Raw genomic sequence first — 26,595 nt, 5'->3', positions numbered from 1 at the left:
ATTTTGGATTGCGACCTGGTTGAAGAACAACCCACTGCCTGAGATCATTCTGAAAGCTCGTTCACCTAAATTTCCCTTAGTTTTACCACCTGTTACTTGTGAATTATATAAGCCTTTTTAAAAAAACAATATCTCCAGTGTCGTTCCATGTGTTAGGGTTATTTGATGACCTACATCCTGGAACAGATTATCTTCTGTGATATTGCTTAATAGGCTGGTTATAGCACAGCAGGGAGGCCATTTGGCCCGAGATCTCTGTGCTGGCTGTCTGGAAGGATAACTCACCTGCTTCTCTGCTCCCCAACTTTTCCCCCTGCAAAAGTATTCTCTTCGGATAATTGTCCAGTCAGAGAGAGGCAGGATTGAAGCTGCCTCCACCGCACTGTGTGTTCCGATCCTAAGAATTTGCATCTTTAAAAAAAAAAATATTTTCCGAACTTGTCATTCACCCAGTTGTCAACCCTTCAGTCAGTGGGAAGAGTTTCTCCCTGTTCACTGCTCAGAACCCGTTTCTGAGTACCTCCTGCCAAATCCCCTCTGAGAATTTCAGTCACGTTGGTGATGGTTATTTCCAGAGTTTGATGTTAGATTTTCTTTAGATATTATGGTGTTGGGTAAATGTCTTTTCAAAGTTGTGCCCAAGTATTATGATGCAGTGCAGCCGCTGTTTGCCTCACTCTGTTTAATGAAATGTAATCGGTGCGAATAATAAGAGCCCATCCATGATCGAAACTATCTAATTACCTCCCAAAATGTCCGTAGAAATATTCAACACTCTTTTGACATAACACTTGGCTCAGAAGTTGTCCTGTACTTACAGGAATTGAGGGAGGGAGGGAGAGCGGACACAAGACAGTCCCTAGTCTTGCATCCCGAAGTGGCTTGCTGTTTGATAAGTGATCTACCAACGTTACACATACAGTGCTAAAAGTTTGTCCTCCAGTAGAATAAAGTTTTGACATTAATTAGTCACGTTAAAGAGGTGGGAGTACTGTCATTGTGCCACTGTAGGTGGGCTAAAATTTGGCTAATGAGGAAGAAATTGTAGGATTCATTGACAGACCATATTGGCGAGTGTTGGGACCAGCTCCCGACTAACGGGATGAGAGAATTTGTTCTTGGGGACTATTTGCCTGCCGAATGTACTCTACTGTGGATAATTGTAAAACCTAATGTAATCAACAACCTAAAAATACAGGGCAAAAAGTACAAATTGTGTTGCTTCCAGAGCAGAAATAGACAGAAGCCCCGATCCAGGGATGTGGACTTCGCTGGCCCAGGCCAGCGTTCATTGGCCATCTCTAATGGCCCTCGGAAGTGGCGGCACCTTGAACAGTCCAGTGTAGGTAGAGCTGAGGGACTTGCTTAGGCCTTATCAGAGGGCAGTTAGTGGCCAACCATGTCTCTGTGGGTCTGAAATCACAAACAGGCCAGACCGGGTAAAGACGGCAGATTTCCTTACACTAATTTCCTGTTACCCCATTCCGTATACACCCTATCAACAGATCGTTTCGCTAAGAAGGTAAAAATAATCTTGTTTAAAACAAAAGCCAGGAAATTTTATGTCATTTTAAAAGGCAGTTTTTAATTTTTCACGTCTTTCCCTGTGACTGGATTGCTAATGTAAGTTTGAGGTGTGCAGTTGTGACCTGGAGTGCGTTGCCTGTAAGAGCGGCAGAAGTAAATTCACAAACCCTGAGATAAACGGGTGAAAATTGCCAGGCTTTGGGGAATGGGATTAATTGGGTAGCTCTTTCCCGGAGTCGGCACAGGAACAACGGACTCCGGCTGTTCTGTCCGGATTTTTGCTTTGTTTGGAAACGTTAAAGCAACTTGACCCCCACGCTCAGCCCAACAGAGTGAGGGCAGCTCTGGGTATTCACCCTGAGGGATAAACTAATGACGATTGAAGTAACGTTTAACGTGTGACGGAGTGTGAGAGAGATTCTGATAATGCCTCCTCTTTTCTTTTCAAAGCACAAAATTCCTTTCACCCCGGATCTTCGAATTTCGCCAGTAACAGCCCATCCGTTCTGTACAGTCACCATGTGGATCCGCATCCGCGACCCGCCAATAAGTTTTTCCAGTGCAAGTACTGCGTCCGCTACTTCCGGTCCCGGAATCTCCTCACCGAGCACACCAGAAAGATCCACGGGCAGGTGGAAGGGCCAGCCTTCGGCGGCGAAACGTCGGACATGGCCCCTCCCCCCGCCCCTTCCAGCTACCACGTCCTCCTGCACGAAGGTTTCGGGAAGGTCTTCGCCTGCCGCTACTGCACCTACAAGAGCCCGCGCCGGGCGCGCATCATCAAGCACCAGAAGCTGTGCCACCGGTCCGCCACCAAGGTGCAGGAGGTGGTGGGCGACGTGCCCATGGATGCCGTGGAGCGCAGCATCCTGGAAGCGCAGGTGAAGCCCTTAACCAAGTCGAGGGGCAGCTTTTGCTGTGAGTGGTGCGGGTACCACACCTCCAGGCGGGAGCGCTGGTGCGACCATCTGATGAAGAAACATCGGAATCTCCTGGCCCAGGGCTTGGTGAAGATCATCTCGTCCTTGCGGCAGCAGCAGTCTGGTTCGAACGGAAGCCCCACCAAGTCCCAGGAGAAGGACGCCCAGCAGTCATCCCCGAACTCTAACTACCTGCCCATGAAGATGTCGGAGAGGGAGATGCAGTTAGCTCAGTATCCGGCTCTGAAAAGCTCTCTGGGGGGCTCCACGATGAAACAAGCTTCTGCTGCGGTCCCCAGGTTCGCTCCAATTAAAATCAAGTTCCCCTTTCCCAAAATGAAGCCCAAGGCTTCTCCCGATTCCGGTGAAGTGGGAATGACCGGCAGATCCTCCTTCGAGTTGGCCGACCTCAACGCGTCCAATTCGGGTTTGGAGACCAGCAGCTTGCTGAGCGACGAGCGGAGCTCCTCCGACGAAGACGAGCAGCAGGACGTAGACGAGATGGACTCCCTGGCGTCCCAGAGCTCGGAAGGCTCCGGGAAGAAGCTGCTGACGGTCGGGAACACAAAGCTGCTGGAAACCAAGGGAATTCCCTTCCGCAAGTACATGAACCGGTTCCAGTGCCCTTTCTGTTCGTTCCTCACCATGCACCGCCGCAGTATCTCCCGCCACATCGAGAACATCCACCTGTCGGGAAGGACCATCGTTCACAAGTGTAACCTTTGCCCTTTCACCTGCACTACTGCCCAGAAACTGGTGGCCCACAAGCAGTCCCACTCCTCGGAATGGGACGCTGTTAGTTTACAGAACAGTAGCACTGCCCCGTTGAATGACAGCTTAGTGACTGTGGATGCGGCTCAGAGTCAGGTGGTTAATGGAGAAAAGCCTGCCATTGTCGGCGATTCCAAGCAGCAATATCCTTACAAATGTACCATGTGCAGCTATTCTACTGTCACCCTGAAGGGGCTGCGTGTACACCAGCAACATAAGCACTCGTTCTGCGACAACGCTTTACTGGCAGCCAGAGAAGAGGCGTCGGATACGTTACAGGACACTACACTCTCGCAGTTTGAAGCTCTCCCGTCGCCGGGTATTGTGAAAACTCAGACCTCCATCCTTGGGTCGACCTCCAAGAACTCCTTCCTGTTCAAGAAGGGCAAGAGGCTGGTGACGGACAGCCCGCTGGACCTGTCTCCCGCAAAGAAGCGCACCAGAATCGACGAGATTGCCAACAACCTGCAGAGTAAGATCAGCCAGGCCAATCAGCAGGCCAGCGAGGTGGAGTCGGTGATCGCAGTGGAGGACGTGGAGGAGGAGGAGGAGGAGGAGGACGAGGAAGAGGAGGAGGAAGAGGAGGAGGAGGAAGAGAGGGACGTGGAGGTCGAAGTGGATATGGACGGTGACCTGGACGAGGAGGAAGGGAAGACCGATCATCTGATGGAGATGCCAAACTACGCTTACGGAGGTCACCAGATGTGGACTGAGGGGGCGGATGGAATGCGCGAAGAGACGGGATATGGGACCCTGGAGCAGGATTACTCCGTTAGCAACAGCGCCGAGATCGAACTGACTCTTTCCGACGACGAGGACTTCTACGGGAACTCCAGTTCGGGGCAGTGCGACGGCTCGTCGCGCAAACTCGCCGGCAGCTCGGCTTACAAAAAAGCCGGCTCGGACAGCAGGGACGCCTTTCAGGAAAACCCGGAGGCCGCCGAAGACTCTGGCAAGATTTACTACTGTAAACACTGCAACTTCAGCAACAAGGTGGCGCGCAGCGTGAGCACCCATTATCAGCGAATGCACCCTTACATTAAATACAGCTTCAGATACATCGAGGACCCCACAGATCACAGCGCGGTGTACCGCTGCCTCGAGTGTTTCGTGGAATATGCGGAATTCGAAGATCTGCGGCAACATTACGCTCAGTTCCATCCCGAAGCGCAGAATATCCTCAACTTCCATCAAGCCAACCTGACCTACCGGTGCCGTTTCTGCTCCTACACGAGTCCCAATGTCCGCAGTCTCATGCCCCACTACCAAAGAATGCACCCGACCGTAAAAATCAACAACTCCATGATATTCTCCAGTTACGTCGTCCAACAAACCAACGAGGTCAGCGCCGAGTCCCAGACGCTGAGGGAGATCCTCAACTCCGGTGTGAAGAACATCGGGACGTCCACCCCACTGTCGCAGCGCGCTTCTTCCTCCAGCCCTTCCAACGTCAACTCGCCCAAGAGCATGAGCCCCAAGCAGGGGGAGGCGTCGATGATCAGCGCCGTGGTCTACAGTTGCGACGTCTGTTCGTTCTCCAGCCCAAACATGCACTCGGTCCTGGTCCACTACCAGAGGAAGCACCCCGAGGAAAAGGCCTCCTACTTCCGAATTCAGAAGACCATGCGCGTGGTGTCTGTCCAGAACCCCGCGATCAGCGCCCCGAGCGTCGTTGAGATGGTTCCTGCGCCATCAGTGAACGAGCCGCCTCCCCCCCCTCAGGCGGTGGAATTCGAGCAGTTGTATTACTGCAAGCATTGTGTCTACAGCAATCGCTCGGTGGTTGGCGTGCTTGTCCACTATCAGAAAAGGCATCCAGAGGTTAAGGTGACCGCAAAGTACATCAAACACGCGCCGCCTACTCCAGCCCTGAAGAAGACGATGGAAGAGCTGCAAATTACGCCAGCAAGGCCACTCATCACCAAACACCTCAATCAGGGGAGCAAGAACACCTACGACAATGACCTCAGCCCCCAGCAGAGGCTGGTGGAGAAGGGGGAGGGCGAGCTGATGTTCTTTTGCCAGCACTGTAACTACGGCAATCGGACGGTTAAGGGCGTGGTGATTCACTACCGGAAGAAGCACCGCGACATCAAGGCGACGGCCGAGCTGGTGCGCCAGCACACGGCGGCGGTGAGGAGCCAGCGCGAGCGGGCCACCAACAACCAGGCTGGCGTCAGCGTGCCCATGGCCACCGTGCAGCAGGAGACGGACGGCGAGCAGCTGCGGTTCTTCAAGTGCCGGCACTGCTCCTACACGGCGCATTACCTGTACGCGGTGAAGAAACACCTGCGCAAGCAGCACCCCAGCGTCAAGGCCACGGTCACCACCATCCTGCGGTGGGCGTTCCAGGACGGGGTGGTGACGGCCGGTTATCACTGTGAATGGTGTATCTACTCGCATCAGGAGCCGAGCGGCTTGTTAATACACTACCAAAAGAGGCACCCGGAGCACCCCGTCGATTACACCTACATATCCAGCAAGCTGTGGGCCGGCCCCGACCCCTCGGCCAACCCCTCGCAGATTGCACTCATTGATCTCAAACACTACAAGTGCCGGGACTGTGTGTTTGAGGCCGCCTCGATCTGGGACATCACGAACCACTACCAGGCCTTGCACCCCTGGGCCGTCAGCGGCGACGAGTCCGTGCTGCTGGACATTATCCTGGGGAAAGACGCCTCCGAGCAGAACAACCCCACCGCCCACGATTACTCGGCCGTGGATTCCTGCAGCATTCCCGAGTCCAGCCTGGCTGACGACGAGGTGCCCCCGAAAGTCTTGGTCCCTTCCCCGATCAGCCCCCCTCCTCCCAGGGCCCCCGCCAGCTCCGTCCCCACCAGCTCTCCCTACCAGTGTAAGATTTGCAAGTCCGAGTACAACAACCTGCACGGCCTGTTGACCCACTACGGGAAGAAGCACCCGGGGGTGAAGGTAAAGGCTGCCGAGTTTGCCTTGGAGAAGGACGAGAAGCCCAGCACCCTGTACAAGTGTCGGCATTGCCCGTACGTCAACACTCGCATCCACGGTGTCCTGACACACTACCAGAAGCGGCACCCCTCCATCAAGGTCACCGCTGACGACTTCATGAACGAGGCGGAGAAACTCCCCGACGGCCAAAGCAACGACCTGGAAGAGATGACCAAAGTCCCGAAGCAGGGGTTTGGCGCTTACCGCTGCAAGCTGTGCCCGTATGCCCACGGCTCCCTGGAGAAGCTGAAGGTTCACTATGAGAAGTACCACAGGCAGCCGGCCATCGACATGTTCACCGACTCCGTCACCGAGTCAGCGGAACCCGAAGAACCGAATACCTCGGAGGAATACAAGGCGGCAGAAGTGACCGAGTCGGTCCCTGAGACTCCCCCCTTTGTCAGCGGCTGCTCTGACCTCAGTACTTTATTCAAGTGTCAGCTGTGCAAGTATTTCTGCTCCTCTCGGAAGGGTATCGCGAGACACTATCGGAACAAACACAACAACGTCCGGGCTCAACCCGAAGGCAAGAACAACATCTTCCGGTGTGCCTTGTGTGCTTACACTCACCCGCTCCGCAAAGGGCTCGCCGCTCACTACCAAAAACGCCACGACATCGATTCCTACTACACCCACTGTCTGGCCGCCTCCAAAACCATGATCAGCAAGAAGCCGGAGAAACTCATCCTCCCCGTGGAGTCCAAACCGGAATCTCCGCCCCTGAGCGAGGAGCTTAGGAGGGCGGTGGAGAAGAAGAAGTGTTCGCTCTGCTCGTTCCAAACCTACACGAAGAAGGGCCTGGTGTCCCACTATATGAAACGCCACCCCGGCGTCTACCCACGCAAGCAGTACGTAAGCAAGTACAATGGTTACTTCACAGTTGTGTATTCTGATGACCAGGAAGAGTGCAGCGTGAAGGATGAGGTCACTGCTATAGAAAGTTCTGGAATGACCCACGGACGGGAGAGTGAGTGGCTCCCTTTCAAGTGTGTGAAATGCTTCAAACTCTCGTTCAGCACCCCGGAACTCCTTTGCATGCATTACACGGATCACCACAGCCGAGACCTGAAGCTAGACTTCACGTTGCTCCCCGGCAGCACCCGCTCGCACAGCCCCACCTACGAGTGCAACCACTGCTCCAGCAAGATCCTCAGCACCCTCGAGCTGAGTGCCCACCTCACCCTGCACAACGAGCGCTTCAGCCAGCGGGCCAAGCTGCACCGTGAGAAGCTGAAGGCGCTGGAGGCCGATCAGCCTGACGGGGATCAGCCGAAGGAGGAAGCCCAGCTTCAGGGGGAAGAGGGCCCAAAGGAAGATCACCCTGAAGGCGAAGAGCAGCCTAACTGGGAACATCCGAGTGAGGCTCACCCTAACGGGGAGCAGCAGCTTGCTGCTGCTGAAGATCACCAAGAGGAAGACCAAGTTAAAGATGAAGAGCGCCCTAAAGAAGGAGCGGAAACTGCTGAAGAGGAGCAAGTGAACGAGGAAGAAAAAGCAGAGACGACAGAAGCAGACAGCAATAAGAATCAGGTATGTTGGACACACAACTTCATGCATGCTATTCACAACATGGTGTCCGTGACACGGATGTCACATCTTTCAGAAGATAAATGTGTGTTTTTAAATGCAGTGATTTACGATAGAAAATCCAGACTAGCAATGTCACTGGTCATTGCAAACATTCAGTAATGAGGAAAGTTGCATTGAGGAATCTGTGCAGTTCTGGCATTTCTCAATGTGGGGGGGTTAGACTGAGCGAGACCTGTGTGTGTCTTATGTGCTGTAGACTTACCCAACAGCAGAATTAACTGCGTGGATTGTTCATAATCCTGTAAGAATGTTAAGATATCAATAATTGACAATATTGTCATCCCCATTATTGGCCGCCATTGATACAAAACCAAGACACATGGATGTTTATACAGGTTGCTCAGTCACTAATGCTTCATGCTGACAGTTCTGTCCACATCACAAACCCCTTCTGCCTCTTCATTCTCAAACTTTTTATATATTCTCTGTGTCCAGTTTTTTTATTCCCCAGTTCCCAGCGCTGCTTGAGACATTAAAGAGGCCACTGTGATCGGATTGTTGCTAGGTTACGATGACACTACACTGAGTTGCAGCATAGGAATGAGCTGTCTGGCTGGATGGGCCCATGCCAATGTTAATGTTTCACATGGACCTCCTCCCGCCCCCTCCCCACTAACGTATCCCTTCATTCCTTTCCCCTTTGTGAGTTTATCCAGCTTCCCCTTAAAGGGACTGATACTGTTCCACTTTTCTGAGGTGACGAGCTCCACATTCCCACCGCTCTCTGAAATTCCTCCTGAATTTCCTGTTGGTTTTCCTAGTGACCATCTTAGACTTGTGGCCTTTTTAATTCTGGTGTGTGTGTGTGTGTGTGTGTCTCTTTAAGACAGTACAGCAGAAGGGAGTCACCTGACTTTTGAGGGGCCGATGGAAAATGAGAGTGAGTAAATCACCCCAGAGGGTGGAGTCCTCTGGCGGACGCCACGGACGACATTCGAATGCAGACTAAAGATTCACGGAGACTTGCAGGGCTAGACTAGTCCTCCTGGTGTGAAGAAACCAGACGTGCGTTACCTGACCTCAGGATGTGTTACAGCCATTGAAGTATTTCTCAAAGTGAAATAGCGTGTGAAATGTGGCGGCCAGTGTGTGCACAGCAAGATCCCAGAGACAATGATGACCAGGTGATCCGCTTTGGTTGCGGGACTGAGGAGAATTCCCATGGTCTTCTTTACGATGGGGGTCACGCGAGACCCGTCTGAGTGGGAAGACGAGGCCAGAGGGATTTTAACTCCTCACTGGGAGTGTCAGCCTAGATTTTGTGTGCATGTCCGCAGATTATGATTTGGTCCCAAAACCACACGAGAGAGATGCTACGCCACTGGGCCTGTGACCCGTAGTCGATCAGGTTTGGGCCCAGCCTTGGGTAAAGGGATCAGAATTAAGACAGCAAGCTGGAGTTGAGCTGATTGCATTGATTGATTGTGGTGGGATCCAGGGAATGAGTGGCCTCCTCCTTTCTTGATTCTCATTTCCATCACGCGTTGTCTTGTGCTTGTCTTTCAGACTCTCTCCCCCTTTTCACTTGGCCCCCTTGAACTTCCTGCTGTATCCTGAGATCTTTCTGCACATCACGTGTTTGTATCTGTAACTTCCCACCCCCCTCTCAGTTCCTGAGAGTCACTCGGTTTCAATATCCTCTCACCTTTCTATTGACCTGTTAGCGCTGTCACTTCCTCATCCTGCTGACCAAGTGTTTTTCAAATAGCGTCAAACAGAATTTACCACCAGACCTCTTAATGACCAAGGGGATTAGCTTTGTTCCACTGTTAAATTCACCGTTACAAAGTCCTGAATCTGTTTCTCCACGTTGCCTAATCAAACAGACTCCCAGAACTTTATCCTTGCTTCCCAATTCTGTGTTTGACTCTTCTGACCATTTTATGTCTACCTTTTTAAACGTCACCTCAACCCTCAGCCCACCAGCCAGATTTTATTTGTCACAATCATCATGCAAGAATCCTTTGCCACTTCCCCAAGGCCAAATGTTGCTTTCACTCTCCTGGCACTCTGACTTTTAGCTGGCCCGAGAGGGAGCTTGAGTTGTTCCTTTCCCCTCCTCCCCACCCCCTCAACCTCCAGCAGATCTGACCTGACATTTTGTTTGCTGTGACTGTCACCATGGTTATTTTGGAATAGGCTCGGCCTTTTATCTCTTGCGGCTAACCTATCCGATTAGCCTGAAGTATCTTCCACCAGGTTTCTTTCAGCGTGCAGCCTGTATAGATGCACTTCTCGACATTTGCAAATGTAACTTGCATCGGAAAGCTGTGCGAGTCGCTGTTTTCCTGACCCTCTGAGCAGCTGTTCCAGCTGGGGCTTTGCCAGAGCTGTCATTCCGAAGCCTGCTTTCCACAGCCTTTCCTCTTTATCGGGGCGAATGCTAACTTTCCAAAAGTTTTGCCTGGTTCAATAATTTTTCCTCCGTTTCTGACGACCTTGCTAAAGATCTACTCCACATCACTTCACTACTGATTTTCTTTTGTTCCACGTTGGTTCCTGTCCCAATCCTGTCACAGGGATGTCAGTAAGAGCTCGATTATCTCCATCCTCTTGTGATAAATCCACCTGAACGCGGTGATAGGAATTTTAAATTGACATCCCCTCCAATCCTCCGGGAGAAAGTTCCGGATCTCCATTCCCCTCTGCGTGACATTGCCCCTGAAGGGCCTGGGAGCTAATGCTTTGCTGCCTTCTTGGCTCTCTGCAACCACAGGAAATAGTTTCTTTCTATCAAAGCTACCAGTTCCTTGCCTCAGTTAGATCACTCCTTAATCTCCTAGCCTAGAAGGAATACGAGTCTCTACAACCTGCCCTGATGATTTAACACTTTTTTGGCCTTGTTATTACTCTGGTGTAAGTGCACTTTCACAGTATCATCCTCCCAAGGTGCAGCGCTCACAGCTGTTTTCGAATTTAACCAACCCTTTGATTTTTGCTGGACTTTGACAGATGCTGAAGATTTGTTGTCGTCTTTTCCATTTAATACAAATTACAATTACTGCTTTATTCCCCATCTTAATCAATTCCTGGTGTTGGATCTTTAAAAGTCTGATCGATGGGGGGACTGACTCGAGAAGCAGCTTCGATCGTGATTTTTCAAAAGGACTTCAAATAAATCCTTGTAAGGGGAGATGTTCGGAGCTCTCTGGGAGGGGTGGAGAAAGGATGGGAGTAATTGGATAGTTCCTACAGAGGGCTGGCATGTCCGCAAAAGACCGAATGGTTTCCTGACCAGACCCAATTAATTTTGGACTGGAAATGGAGGGGAAAGCCAAATTTGAGAAACTGCTCCTCCAGCAAGGAAATTAGTCAGTCGCTCAGTGATTGCAAATCTAGAGGGTGACCAGGTTAGTTGGAGGATTCAGTAGATGGTACATTGCTGAGGCAGTCAGAGTGAAACTCTTGAATTGTTCCGTTCTCCATTATTCACAGGAAAGATATGTGGCAACATGCCAGACTTTGTAATCTGCTCTCTTGAGACATCAGTGTACAGTAGCATCTATTGAAAGTCAAGAAATTGAGAAAGTGCTTATTTGGAGATTGGGCTTTTGGTGAATGAATGTAGTATTGGGTTCCAGTGACGGGAGTGGCAATGTCTCGGACTGGAGAGGAAATGAGAAAATGTGAGGAGGGCTGGATGTGGATGGAGACAATCTTGGGGGCTGAAAAAAGTAGCGAATTATCATTGGTCAACGCAGGGCAGAGACAGGATGCAAGAAAGTTAATCATTTGTAAGCCCTCATGATGTCCTGACTAAACATTTCCTCTCCTCGCACCCCTCTCCCTGCACTTTTTCCCACCAGCATTTTTACCATCAAATCTCCAGGGAGAGACCAAACTGGGCAAAAAAGAGAAAAAAAAGTACCCTGTAAAATTCATCTCTCTCCTCTGCAAGTGATAGAAGCTGACCCAGGAGATCGCACCCAACAAGTACTCTCTATAAAAGCACTGATTGTCAATATGTCTCCGCGTCAGAAACCAGTCCAGCTCTCCCTCCACAAAATCAGAATCTTTACAGTGCAGAAGAGACCCTTCGGCCCATCGAGTCTGCACCGACGCACAAAAGGTCCTGACCTGCCCACCTGATCCCACTTGCCAGCACTTGGCCCGTAGCCTTGAATGTTAAGGCGTGCCAAGTACTTTTTAAAGGATGTGAGCCACCTCACCTCCACCACCCTCCCAGGCAGCGCATTCCAGGCCATCGTCACCCTCTGAGCTAAGAACATTTTTCCTCAAATCCCCACTAAACCTCTCATCCATCACTTTTAAGATGTCCCGTCATAACTGACACTTTGAATAAGGGGACCAGCTGTCCCCTATTTACCCAGTACATGCCCCTCATAAACTTGGGATAAGCCTGCACCCAGTGTCTCAGCTAACAACACATTCCAGAGCACTGTGATAAGACGAACCACCAATATCCAACCCGTTCCTCCTCTTGACTGAGTTTCAAACAGTGGCCCCACACGATCCTCCCCAGTCAGTGTAACTACACAGGGATGAGCCAGCTCTTTCATTGTTTCACCGTAGACCGCCTCCGAGCTTACACTGCTCTGTAAATACGCCAAGGTTGTTTGACTGAGGTTCGTTAAGCTCAGAATCATTCTTCTCTACTTCTCTCAATCATTTTTGAAGATTAGCCACCAAGCTGAGCTCCAGTGATGGTCTGTGCAACGTGAGACGCGTTGTAAGGGTTGATCTGAGTTTGATAATTGATTATGAAAAATCCCACATGAGTCCATCGTGGGTGCGTCCGGGTTGGGAAGTGGAGGGATGTCACGGAGCGAGACTTCCTGGGCACCTTTATTGGCTGATGTCGGGGATCCAGACTCCTCCCGCTGCCACACGGTTTTCCGTCTGAAGTTGACAAAAGGTTTTGCGAAAAGGGAAAGAAAGGTTTAAAAATAAACAAATCCAGCCAATACCAAGGGGAAGTTATAATGTGTTGAACAACTTCACAGAATAGAATCCCTACAGGGCAGGAGGAGGCCACTCAGCCCATCGAGCTTACGCTGACAACAGTCCCACCCAGGGCCTATGCTGCAGCTGAAGCAATTTGCCCTGCTAATTTACCCTGACGCTAAAGGGTAATTTTAGCATGGCCAATCCACCTACCCTGCACATCTTTGGACTGTGGGAGGAAATCGGAGCACCCAAAGGAAACCCACGCAGACACGGGGAGAATGTGCAGACTCCACACAGACAGTCATCTGAGGCCAGAATCGGCCCCAGGTCCCTGGCAGTGTGAGGCAGCAGTGCCATCCACTGTAACATTGCCAATCCACCTAATCTGCACATCTTTTGGACTTAATGACACTTAACGTAGATGAAGTGAGGTGCATTGGCAATGAATATTGGTGTTAAAAGTGCCTACAAGCACCACCACGGGATGTAAACTACAAGGAGGTAATAATATGAGGAGGATTTCTGTGCTTGCACAGTGAGGTTATTGCCCTATTGGAACCAGCGAATAACACACTGGGGAATATTTGGGTGAAAGGGGTACAATTCTGACAATTCAGCAATTGCACTTGAAAAAGAATTCATTAAAACACACGCAGAGTCTCGCTCTGACCCAGTCATTCCCACAATCCGTCGGCAAATGTCCGAGAGGCTGAAGAAAACAGGAAGTGATGGTGGGAAGAATTCCGAAACCTGGGTCAGTATCTTCTGAGAACGGACTGAGTGAACTGTGATTCAGTCCTTGGAGATAGTGAGCCGTGCTTTTTCTCTCCCAAGTGCACTTTTCAGAACATTGTGACAGAATTGCAGCATTAGTAATGAAGTCAAATGCCTATTTTTGAATGTTAATGAAGTGGCGGATTTATTTTTAGAGCCACCTATCTGCTGAGTAGATTGCACCTCCAGGCGCGACTGTCGAACAGAAATAAAGAGTCCACGTTAATTAGCGGTTAGAAATAATTCTCAAAAATGTATGCTTCAAGACACAAATTCTGATAAAATGAAAAGGATGTGAGAAATAGATTTTCTCCTCTCTGTGTGTGTCTCTCTCCCCCCTCTCTCTCTGTCTCTCTGTCTGTCTCTCTCTCTCTCTGTCTGACTCTCTCTCCCTTTGTCTAGCTCTGGCTCTCTTGCGCTCTCTCTCTCTCCCTCTCTCTCTCTCTCTCTCTCTCTCTCTCTCTCTCCTTTCCCTGACGCTCGCTCGCTCTCTCTCTCTCTCTCTCTCTCTCTTGAGCCCCCCCTCTCTCTCTGATTGTGTCTCTCTATCCGGCTTGCTCTCTATGTCTCTCTCTCTCTCTCTCTCTCTCTTTCTATCTGGTTCGCTCTCGCACCCTCTCTTTTTCTCTCTCTCGCTCTCTCCCTCTGCCTGGCGTGCGCTCTCTCTGTCTCTCTCTCTCTCTCTCTCTCTCTCTCTCTTTCTCTCTGGGTCTGCCTCATATTCTCTCCCTCCCTCCCCTCTCTCCCTCTCAGTTTTAAATTACCCTGCAAAACCTACTTCACCTGTTGGGCTATTTCATTGTGACCTGGTGTTCACTTTTGTTAATCACTCCAGTGACATCTCTTGGGAAGCTTGAATCGCCATAAAAGGTGCTAAATAAATGAAAGTTGTTGTGGATAACACACACACAATTGCCTCTTCACACGAGCAGTTTGATGTTGAACTCTGAGTGGTGTGAAAGCTGGTCCCCTTTAAATCAAAAAAAAAGTTTTCACTTGGTAAACTGAGAAATGGAGGATTTGATTGAGAGGCCAAAATACGATTAAAGATACCAGACTTGTCCCAAATCCCTGGGTCAATGGAATGGAAACATATCAATGTGTCTATTGTATGTATTCGTAACGGCAGTAAAAACTTGCATTTCTGTAGCACCTTTCCTGACTTCAGGTTTTCCCAAAGCGTTTTACAGGCTGGTCAGTGCTTTAAGATTGAAGGAAACGTCATTCTCATGACAGCAGAATAGGCTGCTACCTGATAACAAGCGAATCATCTGTTTCCGCTGTTTTTGTTTGAGGGATAAATATCGTCCAGGAAACTCTCCGTTCCCTTTTTCAAGTATTGGCCGGAGGATATTTGGTGTCTACCTGAGGTGTCAGTTTAATGTCCCGTCCCCCCTGTCACCCCCCCTTGGGACTGCGATGGGAGAGTCAGTCTGGATTATGGGCCCGAGTGGGATTTGAAGCAACAACCTTCAGGCTGTGAGCTGGGATTGCTTACCCTCTTGAGCTACAGCTGATACAGTGGGCAGAAGAACCCCTCCATCCGGTTTTGTTTCTTGCTTCAGTTGATGTTCTCTCTGCGCCTGTCAGTGTAAAATTAGTAACTGTTCGCTGTCCGTGCTCCCTCTCTGTCACAGCAGCCGGATGCCATCCAGGCGACGAGCGCGGCTCCGTTGGTTAAGGAGCGGAACGTCGTGGGGTACAAGTGCAGTTTCTGCTTCGAGGTCCACCCGACGCCCAGAGCCATATCCAATCACCTGCGCAAACATGTTGCCTTCGGTGAGTCGCTGGACGCCACTCGGGGCGAAGAGGTGAGCTTTACTATTTGTACACTCGGTACCGCTGTCACCGAGCTGGAAAAATCTCAACAGGTCTGGCAGTAAGGAGAGAAAAGAGCTGACGCTTTGTCGTCACCTGGACTCGAATCGTCAGCTCTCATTTAAGAACATAAGAAATAGGAGCAGGAGTAGGCCATCTAGCCCTTCGAGCCTGCCCCGCCATTCAATAAGATCATGGCTGATCTGAAGTGGATCAGTTCCACTTTCCCACTCTCTCCCCATAACCCTTAATTCCCCTGTCTATCAGAAACCTATCTACCCGTGACTTAAATATATTCAGCGAGGCAGCCTCCACCACTTCAACAGGCAGAGAATTCCAGAGATTCACCACCCTTTGAGTGAAGGGTGAAGGTTTCTCTCCTTACAGATGCTGCCAGACCCACTGAGATTTTTTCCAGCATTTTCTCTCTCTTTTTGGTTTCAGATTCCAGCATCCGCAGTCATTCACTTTTATGTCACTGCTTTCAAATGGGTCCCTGCATCTGTTCCAGCCCCACTCCTCACGTCTCAGCTGTGGAGCGACCTTGCAACAAGTACTCAAACGGGTTTCTGGAATCGCTCATGGTCCGTGCTGTTTCTGCTTTGAGGCCTCTCCCCCCCCCAGCCTTTTGTTAAGTTTCTGTGACTAGGAGAGAGCGATGTGATTAGAATGATCAACACCGCTCTGTTGAGATGGCAGAAAGCTGCGTTCTGCTAGGCCTGGCCATCTGGCCTGTAGTGTAGCCTCTCGTCGAACTCCCTTTGGCTATGAAATCTTCAAACAAAAGCCCGTGTGCCTGCTTGTTGGCCCTGAGAAATTAGCCCATAAATCAGCTGAAGGGTGACAGGCAGATGGGGACGAGCTTTGAGAGGCACTGGACTGACTTTCGAAATTGGAAACTCGACGCGCAGGCACCAGGGTGTAGCTGGAACTGTCTGCCTTGTTTGGGGAAGGAGGGCGGTTTCTATAGAGAATAGGAACAGGAGGAGGCCATTCAGTGAGATTATGGTTGCTCAGTGGCCTAACTCACTCTACCCAGCATCGCCACAAGTCCCTTTGTAGAAGAAAGATCCATCGGTCAGAGATTTAAAGTTAAAACTGACCTGGTAGATATTGCCATTTGTGAGGGGGAGCTCCAAACCGCTACCACCTGTGTACAAACATTTCCTAATTTCACACCAGGTTGTTGAGTGTCTTTAAGACAGAGGTGGATATGTTCTTGATTTAATAAGGGGGTCAGGGGTTATGGGGAAAAGGCAGGAGAATGAGGATGAGAAAAAAATGATTGAATAGAAATCATAGAACCCTACAGTGAAGAAAGAGGCCCTTCAGCCCATCGAGTCTGCACCGAACACAATCCCACACAGGCCCTACCCCCCATATCCTTACCTATTACACCCACTAATCCCTCTAAGCTACACATCCCTGGACACTAAGGGGCAATTTCTTAGCATGGCCAATCAACCTAAGCCGCACATCTTTGGGAGGAAACCAGAGTACCTGGAGGAAACCCACGCAGACACAAGGAGAATGTGCAAACTCCACACACACAGTGACCCGAGCCAGGAATCGAACCCAGGACCCTGGAGCTGTGAAGCAGCAGTGCTAACCACCGTGCTACCGTGCCGAATGTCGGAGCAGAATCAATGGGCCAAGAGGCCTAGTTCTGCTCCTATATCTTATGGTTTGAAAAATCTCACTTGAACTTTTAGGTTCCTCAGTCTTGAACTTCCTAAGCAGCGGCAATAGTTTCTCCTCATCAGTTCCATTAATATCTCGGAAACTTTGATCCAATCACCCCTTGCTAATTCCAGGGAATACAACACTCACTAATCCCACGTCTTATTTGGCTGGCTCTCGGCTCATTCATTTCTGCTTTGATCCAATTTCAATATCATCAGTTTGTTTAATATACACAATGTCGCATTTGTGAACATTACTCCTAACCTTCCTTGGGCTGAGTTTAATCTCAGGACACCAGAGGTGAAGGCAACTTTATTTAAATGTCTGTCCAAAAATTATTCCTTAATAATGTGCAGACCAAGTTGTATCAGCTTGTGGCATTAGACTATTACTGACTCACTAACACTGACCAGGAAATGGTTGGAATTGGCATAACTGCTGATTTAATGCATGTGATTAAATCCTTTGCCCAAGTATATAAGACGGGAGGCATGGTGGCACAGCGGTTAGCACTGCTGCTTCTCAGCGCCAGGGACCCGGGTTCGATTCCTGGCTTAGGTCACTGTCTGAACGGAGCTGGCACATTCTCCCCATGTCTGCACGGGTTTCCTCCGAGTGCTCCGGTTTCCTCCCACAGTCCGAAAGACGCACTGGTTAAGGCGCGTTGGCCGTGTTAAATTCCCCCTCCAGTGTTACCCAAACTGGCTCCAAACTGACTAGGGGATTTTCACAGTAACTTCATTGCAGTGTTAATGTAAGACACTAATAAATAAAATTGGGCCTCCACTTGGTAGTCAGTGACAGCTCTTGTTGCTAACCATGGAGAAAGCTTCCCACAAAGATCTCTCAATCTCTGTGGCATGGATTTCCCTTTCCCTGGAATCTGGCGGCAGGTCAAGGGGATTGCCAAGCACCTGGGAACAGTGATGTCGGCAAATGGAGAAAGCAGCCAATCACATTGACTTATTCTCACAGACTGCAAACCAGGAAGTTGAAAGCACTGATTATCTTCCATTGAATTATTATTTTGCACACAGCGAAATGATAAACTGTCATATGTTCATGGGATTAAAGTAAAAGTTGAAATATGGTTAAGTTACGTGGTAGTCAATCACAATCGAGAAATTTGATGTTACACAAATGTAAAATCAGGCTTTTAGGGCCATTGAGGGAGTTTAGAAGTAATTATGAATTACAAAGAGTCACGAACGAAGCCCAGTCCATCACTCAAACCAGCCTCCCATCCATTGATTTTGTCTACACTTCCCGCTCCCTCGGTAAACCAGCCAGAATACTTAAGGACCCCACGCACCCCAGACATTCTCTCTTCCACCTCCTTCCGTCAGGAAAAAGATACAAAAGTCTGAGGTCATGTACCGACCGACTCAAGAACAGCTTTTTCCCTGCTGCCGTCAGACTTTTGAATGGCCCTACCTTGCATTAAGTTGATCTTTCTCTACACCCTCGCTATGACTGTAATACTACATTCTGCACCCTCTCCTCCTCTATGAATGGTATGCTTTGTCTGTATAGCGCGCAAGAAACGATACTTTTCACTGTATGCTAATACGTGTGACAAGAATAAAACAAATCTAACGTGCATTGAGAAACCGGGTCATACCTGAATCAACAAGATGTGACTTAATGCTTTTGAAAGTGTCGGAGGGAAAATTCCTGCTCCCCCTTCCTACCTGCATTTGACCACACGTGCAGCATCTAGAAGTTGATGTCAGTTTCAGTGGTGGATGCTGAAATTGCAAAATCTAGGCCGTTATCTGCCTCGGTTCCGAGGGACTGGAGAAACTGGGAGATTTTTCCTTTTTGAGCAGAGTTGGCGATAGGATGATTTAATAGAGGTTTGGGGTTTTGAAAGTTTTCTCTGGCAAGTGTGTCAGTAACCAAAGCTTCCAGGGCTACAATAATGGACAACAGAACCAAGGGGAAAACTAGGAGAAATTCCTACACCTTAGAGAGTGGTTAAGATTCGGATCTGACAGGATGCTGGAGTCAAATCTTACAGCAAACTGTTTTTGTTTTTGCACTGGTTCTATTTAAATACACGTCCCAGCAAAGTGGGGTGGTGTGTTCATTGCTCTACTGTGTAGTCCTGCTCTTAAAATTGCACGTTTACACAGCTCAGCAACACGCGTAGGGCTAATGGTTCGAATACACGATTAATCCCTGGAGAATTGGGTACAGGAATAAGTCATCCTTTACGTCAGGGGAGGAATGCACATGGAAAGCGTTTGTGAATAAGCAGTCCTCTGTGTTATAGTGAATAAGATGTGTTTGTTTTTCATGGCGTTCTGTAACACCTGTGACTGGAGGGGTTGTGGAAGAGATGTTTTTAAACCCGTGTGTACCCTGGAGTGAATTGCTTGGCGTCGCAGCTTGAGGCTGCAAATCAAGTTGTGTAATTAGCACTGATGTAGCTGACTCCAGCTAAGCGCAGGTTGCTGCAACGCTCCCTGTTACTGGAGCCGTCGTTGATTGCAGCCAGCGAGTTTTCGCCTTGCGCGAGCGGCATCAGCTGCCCTCTGAGACGGCGCCCCCCCCTCCCCCCCCCCGAAAATCCAACTGATAGAGGTGCCCGCTTTTTAAAGGGGAGCAATCCGTGAGCTACAAACACTTCAGTGAAAGCAAACTTAAAGCATGATGCTGTCCCTCTGGTGCCCACTGGTGGTGGGAGGGCCTGAGTCGAAGCTGCAAGCTCCCCCCATCGGGAACACTGGATGTCAGACTGGGCCACGGAAGAGAGGTGGGCGGCCAGACTGAACGACAGCCCCCACCCCACCCCCTGCCGTGGGGAGCCACATTTCAACTGGACACGGCAACTATTAACTCCCTCCTCCCCAGCCCCGTCCTGCCCACCTTCCCTCTTCGATTACTCATCCAATACTCTTTTGGAAGTTATTATTGAATCTGCTTCGACCGTTCCAAATCACGACGGCTGTACTATTATTTTTAAATCGCCTCATCTCCCTCCCTGCAGTTCTTTTTTTTTTGCCAATTATATTTCCGTTCTTCTAGCTGCCCACCCTCCTGCCACTGAAAGCTCCTGAGATATTTCATCGCCAGTCTTCGTTCCTTTAAACCCCTCTAAATCGCCCCTTAATCTCCTTGCCTTGTAAAAGAATGACCCCGGATTGTTCCGTCTTCCTGTGGAACTGAATTCCCTCGCGTTACCATCCACAACACGAAGTGCGGTGGTACGCTCTCGTTCAAAATCTCGATGAATGATACATTTTTGGCCGTTTTCATTCCTTCGTGGGGTCAACTATTTAGGACAGAGATGAGACATTTCTTCACGAGGTTTGTAAACCTTTGAAATTCTCTCCTCCAGGGGTCTGTGCGTGCTCAGTCAATGGGTTTATTCATGACTGAGATCGATGGACGTCTTTTATACTTGAAGGGAAGTAAGGGACGTGGGGATGATGTGTGAAGGTGGAGTTGATTTTGAAGATCAGCTGTGATTTTTTCTTTGTGGTGAAACAGGCTCAGAAGGGTGCGTGTGTGCCCGACCCCACGTTTTGAATGATCTTACCTCTCACTTTTCCCAACAGGACAAAGACGGGGATAACACTTCGATATGTTTGGCTGAAAAGTCATCAGAAATGTTGCCAGAGCAGCAGAGTTTGGAGGGGGAGGAGGACGTCGCTGGCGTGGACGCTACCATTGGGGGCTACCCCTGCAGTCAGTGTGACCGGATTCTCATGTCTTTGCAAGGGCTACGGTCCCATGAAAGGAGTCACACGGCTTCCGCATTGTTCAGCCGTGAGGGCAAACATCACTGCCAGTACTGTTTGTTCGTCACTGCCTTCCGGCAGAAGTAAGTGGACCATAGATGTCTCATTCCACTGACAGCGCTGTGAGGCTGCGGACTATCAAACCCCACAGTTTTATTTTATTCGTTCGTGGGCTGGGCCAGCATTTATTGCCCATCCCTAATTGCCCTTGAACTGAGTGGCTTGCTAGGCCATTTCAGAGGGCAGTTTGAGAGTCAACCATATTACTGTGGCTCTGGAGTCACATGTAGGCCAGACTGGATAGGGATGGCAGATTTCCTTCCCTAAAGGACATTAGTGAACCAGATGGGTTTTCCCGACAGTGGTTTCATGGTCATCAGTAGATCCTTAATTCTAGATTTCTTTACTGAATTCAAATTCCACCATCTGCCGTGGCGGGATTCGAACCCGGGTCTCCAGAACATTGGCTGGGTTCCTGGATTAATATTCTAGTGATTATACCAGTAGGCCATCGCCGCCTCCAACCCTACCAAGCATTGGAATCGCCAGTACAACTGAACCAAGGGTGGAATGTGGGTTGATCTCTAACCAAGCAAATCCAAAAAGTAAACACAGCTGCCACGCTGAAGTGTTTACGTTTAGACGTTACAGCGTCAGTCAAATAGCCGAGTGAGAATTAGTAACTTCATCCAGCTGTGTTGTGCAAATCATCTTTTCTCTGTGATATTGTGTTTTTTTTTGACTGGTTCTGTTTCCCAGCTATGCAAGCCAGACTTTGGGTTCCTTCACCAGAGTGACGACATCAACTGTAGCGTCAACACATTTGACAACCAGGAGCTCTTGGGACAAAGTGACCCCCGACGTTGTTCCAGAGGGATTCCTGGAGGGTCGTCAAGGAGGAATGGTGGGGTGATGAGGTTTCGGGAGGGAATCCCAGAGCCCCGGGCTCAGGCAGGGCCACCAGTGCCAATGATCAGAAAATTCAATGAAATTATCATCTTGTTTTTGTTACGTTCTCTGCTGATGTTAGTGGAAGCTGGGATTAGAATGCATGTGCCCACAATGAGAGCGCTATCATTTTAAGTTGTAAAGGGCAGCCAGCCTTTGCACGTGTAACAGGGAAAGCGATGGCCAAGTGCTGTTATCAATAGAATATTAATCCAGAAACCCGGTTACTGTTCAGCCGTGGCAGATGATGGAATTTGAATTCAATTTAAAAAAACAAAGTCTGGAATTCAGAATCTACTGATGACAATGAATATATTGTTGGGAAAATCCATCTGGCTCACTGATGTCCTTTAGGGAAGGAAATCTGCCGTCCTTACCTGGTCTGGCCTACATGTGACAGCAGAGCCACAGCAATGTGGTTAACTCTCAACTGCCCTCGGCCAACTAGGCAATAAATGCTGGCCAGCCAGCGACGCCCAAGTCCCACGAATGAATTTAAAAGAAAACTACCCCCCCCCCTGGTGAGCACCCTTGACGCTTTCACACCCACAGTGTGTCCCAAAGCAGTGTCCAGTCAACGGAGTACTTATGAAGTGTAGCCATTGGTGTAGGAAATAGGTAGCCAATTTAGGCATAGCATGTTGGCAGCAGCATGGTGGTATAATGGTTAACACTGCTGCCTCACGGTGCCAGGGACCCAGGTTCGATTACCGCCTCAGGTCACTATGCAGAGTTTGCACGTTCTCCCTGTATCTGCGTGGGTTTCCTCCTGGTGCTCTGGTTTCCTCCCACAGTCCAAAGATGTGCTGGTTGGATGGATTGGCTGTGCTAAATTTCCCCATAGTGTCAAGGGGATTAGCAGGGTAAATACATGGGGTTACAAGATAGGACCTGGGTGGGATAGTAGTTGGTGCAGATTCTGAGGGCTGAATGGCCTCCTGCCCTGTAGGGATTCTATGACCCTATCTCACATCTGGAGGGGGACTTGAGCTCAAGGTCTTCTGACTGAAGAAGTGAGTGTTCTAGATACAGCTGACTCTGGAACTGGGCCAGGATTGGGCCTTGAACATCTGTACAAATCCAGACTAGTTTTCCTTGTGGAACACCTGAGCTCTGAAAGGAAAAGATTGCTTGTATCTTTTGAAGAAAGACCTTTTTTTTTAAAGACAAATCTTTTTGTCTATGGGATGTGTGATGTTGGGGCTGTGGGACTAAACATTATTGTTTCTTTCACATTGCATCCCTGTCCCAGACTCCAAGTTCAGCAACTTTTTATTTAGTTGAAATTTCCTCACACCCCTCTCTGCAGGGACAAGTTCATTCAACTGATTTGATGTTTATTTTGCTGCTTTTCCCTCCGCTCCCTTTGCCCTCTTTATGGCAGTGTAAAATCTCACTAATACACAGCCGGTGATTGTCGCCGTAAGTCCGAAAGCACGAGTTGCAGCCTATGGCATTTACTGTTTCCGATTTTGATTTGGATCTTGCTGTTTAATTTCCCAGCTTGGAACGCCACATGCAGAACCAACATGGGCACCAAAAACCATTCAGATGCAAACTTTGCTCGTTTAAGACTGCCTTTATTAGTGGCCTCAAGAGTCACATACAGAGGGCTCACGCTGGTAAGATTACTTTTTAATATATAATAACATTACACATGTATATATGTTGCTGAGATGTAATGTGAGATTAGTAACCGATTCAAGTAAGCAGATAATTTGCACTCATTTAAAAGCAATTAGATTTCAGAGTGGGATATGGCCAGGGTAAGAATTGTAAATGATGTGTACGGGTCTATAAACTGGCCATCCATGTGCATGTACAATGCCTCGGTGTGACTTGTTGCGTTGTCTGAGCTGTGTGTGTGCTGCATTATCTGCAATGTGTGCTCTTCTGTGTTTGCCTTTTATATATGCTTGTTTTTGTTGTGACTTTAAATAGGGATGATAAAAATTCAGGCCGCATAATCAAATGTGTCCCTTTTTAACATGTACTTACCTGAACACTTTACCACAAATTCTATCTCGTCTCAGTCCCTTGAACTATTAATACAAGACAGCTTGTTGTCTTAATATCTTCACACGTGCAGCTACTGTTTTAAAGATGAGCGATGCTCATTGTTCAGGTAATATTCCCAAAAGTATTTGACGGGACCCATCTCTCGATGGGATGGTCCGTCTGTAAACATCTTCAGGAATCAGGATCTTGTGTCCTGTTGATCTAACGTGGGAAGTCCTATGGGTGTGGCATTCGCAGGCATGGCTTTAGCAAATATACACTGAACTGTTCCCTGCTTAAACTGAACTAAAACACTTTGCATTCAGATCAAGTTCTGGAATTCCTTCCTTAAACTCCTCTGCCTCTCTCCTTCTCTCCAGTCATTTGAGACACTTGTTAAAACCAAGCTTTTATCCTAATATCACCTTTCATGACCCAGGGTCAAATTTTGTTTTATACCTTGGGGCATTTTTCTAGATAAATATGAATTGTGATATCGAAAGTTCCTTGCTGTTTCTTGACAAAAAGTTAATCATTTGAAGGCTTACTATTTCATTAAAGGAAGATAATCCAGCTGGCCGTTTGAGAAAGGTAGCCAATTATTTTTATTTTTATATGGGATGTGGGTGTCGCTGGCTGGTCAGCATTTATTGCCCGTCCCTGAGGACAGTTTAGAGTCAACCACATTGCTGTGGTTCTGGAATCACATTTAGGCAGATTTCCTTCACAAAGAAGGAAATGGTGAACCAGATGAGTCTTTTACGACAATAGTTTCATGGCCATCAGTAGATTCTTAATTCCAGATTGTTAAAAAAAGTTGAATTCAAGTCCCGTTATCTGCCCTGGTGGGATTCGAACCCAGGTCCCCGGAGCTGGGTCACTGGCTTACGAGCCCAGTGACAGTACCACTACTCTGCTGCCTCCATAGTGCCATAGAATTCCTATGGTGCAGAGGAAGCCTTTCGGCCCATCAAGTCTGCACCAATTCTTTGAGAGCACCTTACCCAGGCCCACTCCCCACGTCCTATACTATAATTCAGCACATTTAGCATGGCTAATCCCCCTGACCTACACGTCTTTTGGACTGTGGGGGGAAACTGGAGCACCTGGAGGAGACCCACCAGACACGGGGGAGAAAACGCAAACTCCACAATGACCCAAGGCTGGAATTGAACCCGAGTCCCTGGTGCAGTGAGGCAGCAGTGCTAACCACTGTGCCACCGTGCTGCCCTCCCCTGAATTAGTCGCACTGAGCCCTGCTCTTTTTCACCACAGTCCAGCAAGATTGTCCCAATTCCATTTTGAAAGTTATTATTAAACAGGCAGCGAGTTCCAGATGATGATTTAAGAGCTTTTAAATAAACCTCCTCATCTCTCCATGGTTCTTTTGTCAATTATTGATATGGTAGCAAAGTGGTTATGTTGCAAGATCAGAGGCCTGAATTCAGGATCCAGAGACCGGAGTTCAAATCCCACCCCAGCAGCTGGCGAGTTAAAATTCAATTCACAAAATGAACCTGGGATTGAAAAAGATGGCGTGAGAAATGGTGCGACGCAGCTACTGGGTTGTCGTCAAACTCATCTGGTTCCCTCTTCCCAGGTGACAATCTGCTATTTTCACCTGACCTGCTTTGTGTGTGAATCTACACCCACCGCAATGTGGCTGATTTTCAAAAACTGGCCACAAACCACCAGTCGAGCAGCAGTTCAGGCTGACTCACCACTTGTTCGAGGGTATATGGGTCATAAAGGCTGGTCTTGCCACTGGCACACTCATCCTGTGAATGAATACATTTAAGGAAAACACACACAATCTTAGATTTTTTTTTCTAAATCTTCAGCTTCTGAAAGATTGGAACCTCTGTTGGATTGAACTGGTTTAAGTTAATCCATGTGTGACTGATCCACTGTTGACAGGTTTGCTTGGGTAAATACCAAAAGTAGCTGAATCTAATGACAGTGAGAATTATTCTTTTATTGATTCAGCCCTGTCCACGTCACATACTCTCCCTGTTTATTCTAGATGGTGCTGATTTCCATCAGTCCATTAGTGGCTGTGCCTTCAGGATGAATCCTAACCTCCTGACATTTCCTCCCTAAATCTCTCCAACCTTCTTTCTCGCTTTTAGCTGTTCCTTAAAACCTACCTATCTGACCAAACCTTTTGGTTTTCTATCCTCTACACTTGTGTTCTCAATGCTCACATGTGCTGGAGACCTGGGTTCGAATGCCACCATGGCAGATGGTGCTGTTTGAATAAGGGCGGCATGATGGCACAGTGGTTGGCACTGCTGCCTCACGGCATCAGGGACTGGGATTCAATTCCAACCTTGGGTCTGTGCGGAGTTTGCACATTCTCCCCGTGTCTGCGTGGGTTTCCTCCGGGTGCTCCAGTTTCCTCCCACAGTCTAAAGATGTACGGGTTAGGTTGATTGGCCGTGTTAAATTGACCCCAGTGTTAGGGGGATTGGCAGGGTAAACATGTGGTGTTGTGGGAATAGAGCCTGGGTGGGATTGTGCTAAGTGCAGACCTGATGGGCCAAATGGCCACCTCCTGCACAGTAGGGATTCTATTCTAATATTTCCTGAAGTAACTCGGTGTCAATGTTTAGTTACTGTCCCTGTGGAATGCCTTGGGATGTTTTACCAATTAAAGGCGCTATATAAATTCAGGTTCTGGTCCGTTGGCTTAAACCGTATTAAGCGTACTGATCATTTCTGGAAGGTTAAACATCTACTCGACCTGTGAAGCGGATCCAAACCTTTTGGTGAAGCCAAGACCAAAGCACAGTTTATGTTTGTTGAGAGAGTTCATTGACTTGTTCAGTCTCATAGCTCTCCCCAATTTATATAAATATCTCAGCCTCTGGTAGGGCACTGCAATCGATTCAAAACTCAAAATATAATTCCCAGGGGTAATGATGCACTCCAGTCCCCACGGTGCC

The 26,595-nt window shown here is 48.8% G+C and overlaps 1 protein-coding gene across 9 annotated transcripts in view; it reads left to right on the top strand.

The window, feature by feature from the left end:
- znf462 (zinc finger protein 462) overlaps positions 1–26,595 on the top strand; it is a 101,071-nt gene that overhangs the window by 46,686 nt on the left and 27,790 nt on the right. For 8 of the 9 annotated variants that reach the window (XM_080188330.1, XM_080188331.1, XM_080188337.1 and 5 more), the window contains 4 exons: positions 1,978–7,715; positions 15,095–15,268; positions 20,522–20,787; positions 23,156–23,274. In XM_080188330.1, coding sequence (XP_080044456.1) covers positions 1,978–7,715; positions 15,095–15,268; positions 20,522–20,787; positions 23,156–23,274 — 6,297 coding nt within the window. The remainder of the gene's footprint in view (positions 1–1,977; positions 7,716–15,094; positions 15,269–20,521; positions 20,788–23,155; positions 23,275–26,595) is intronic. The other variant, XM_080188334.1, reaches the window with a different exon arrangement.

This window comes from Carcharhinus amblyrhynchos, chromosome 5 (assembly GCF_965287045.1).
Source record: "Carcharhinus amblyrhynchos chromosome 5, sCarAmb.v2.hapA, whole genome shotgun sequence".
Lineage (NCBI taxonomy): Eukaryota > Metazoa > Chordata > Chondrichthyes > Carcharhiniformes > Carcharhinidae > Carcharhinus > Carcharhinus amblyrhynchos.
This window is presented reverse-complemented; position numbering and strand designations above follow the sequence as displayed.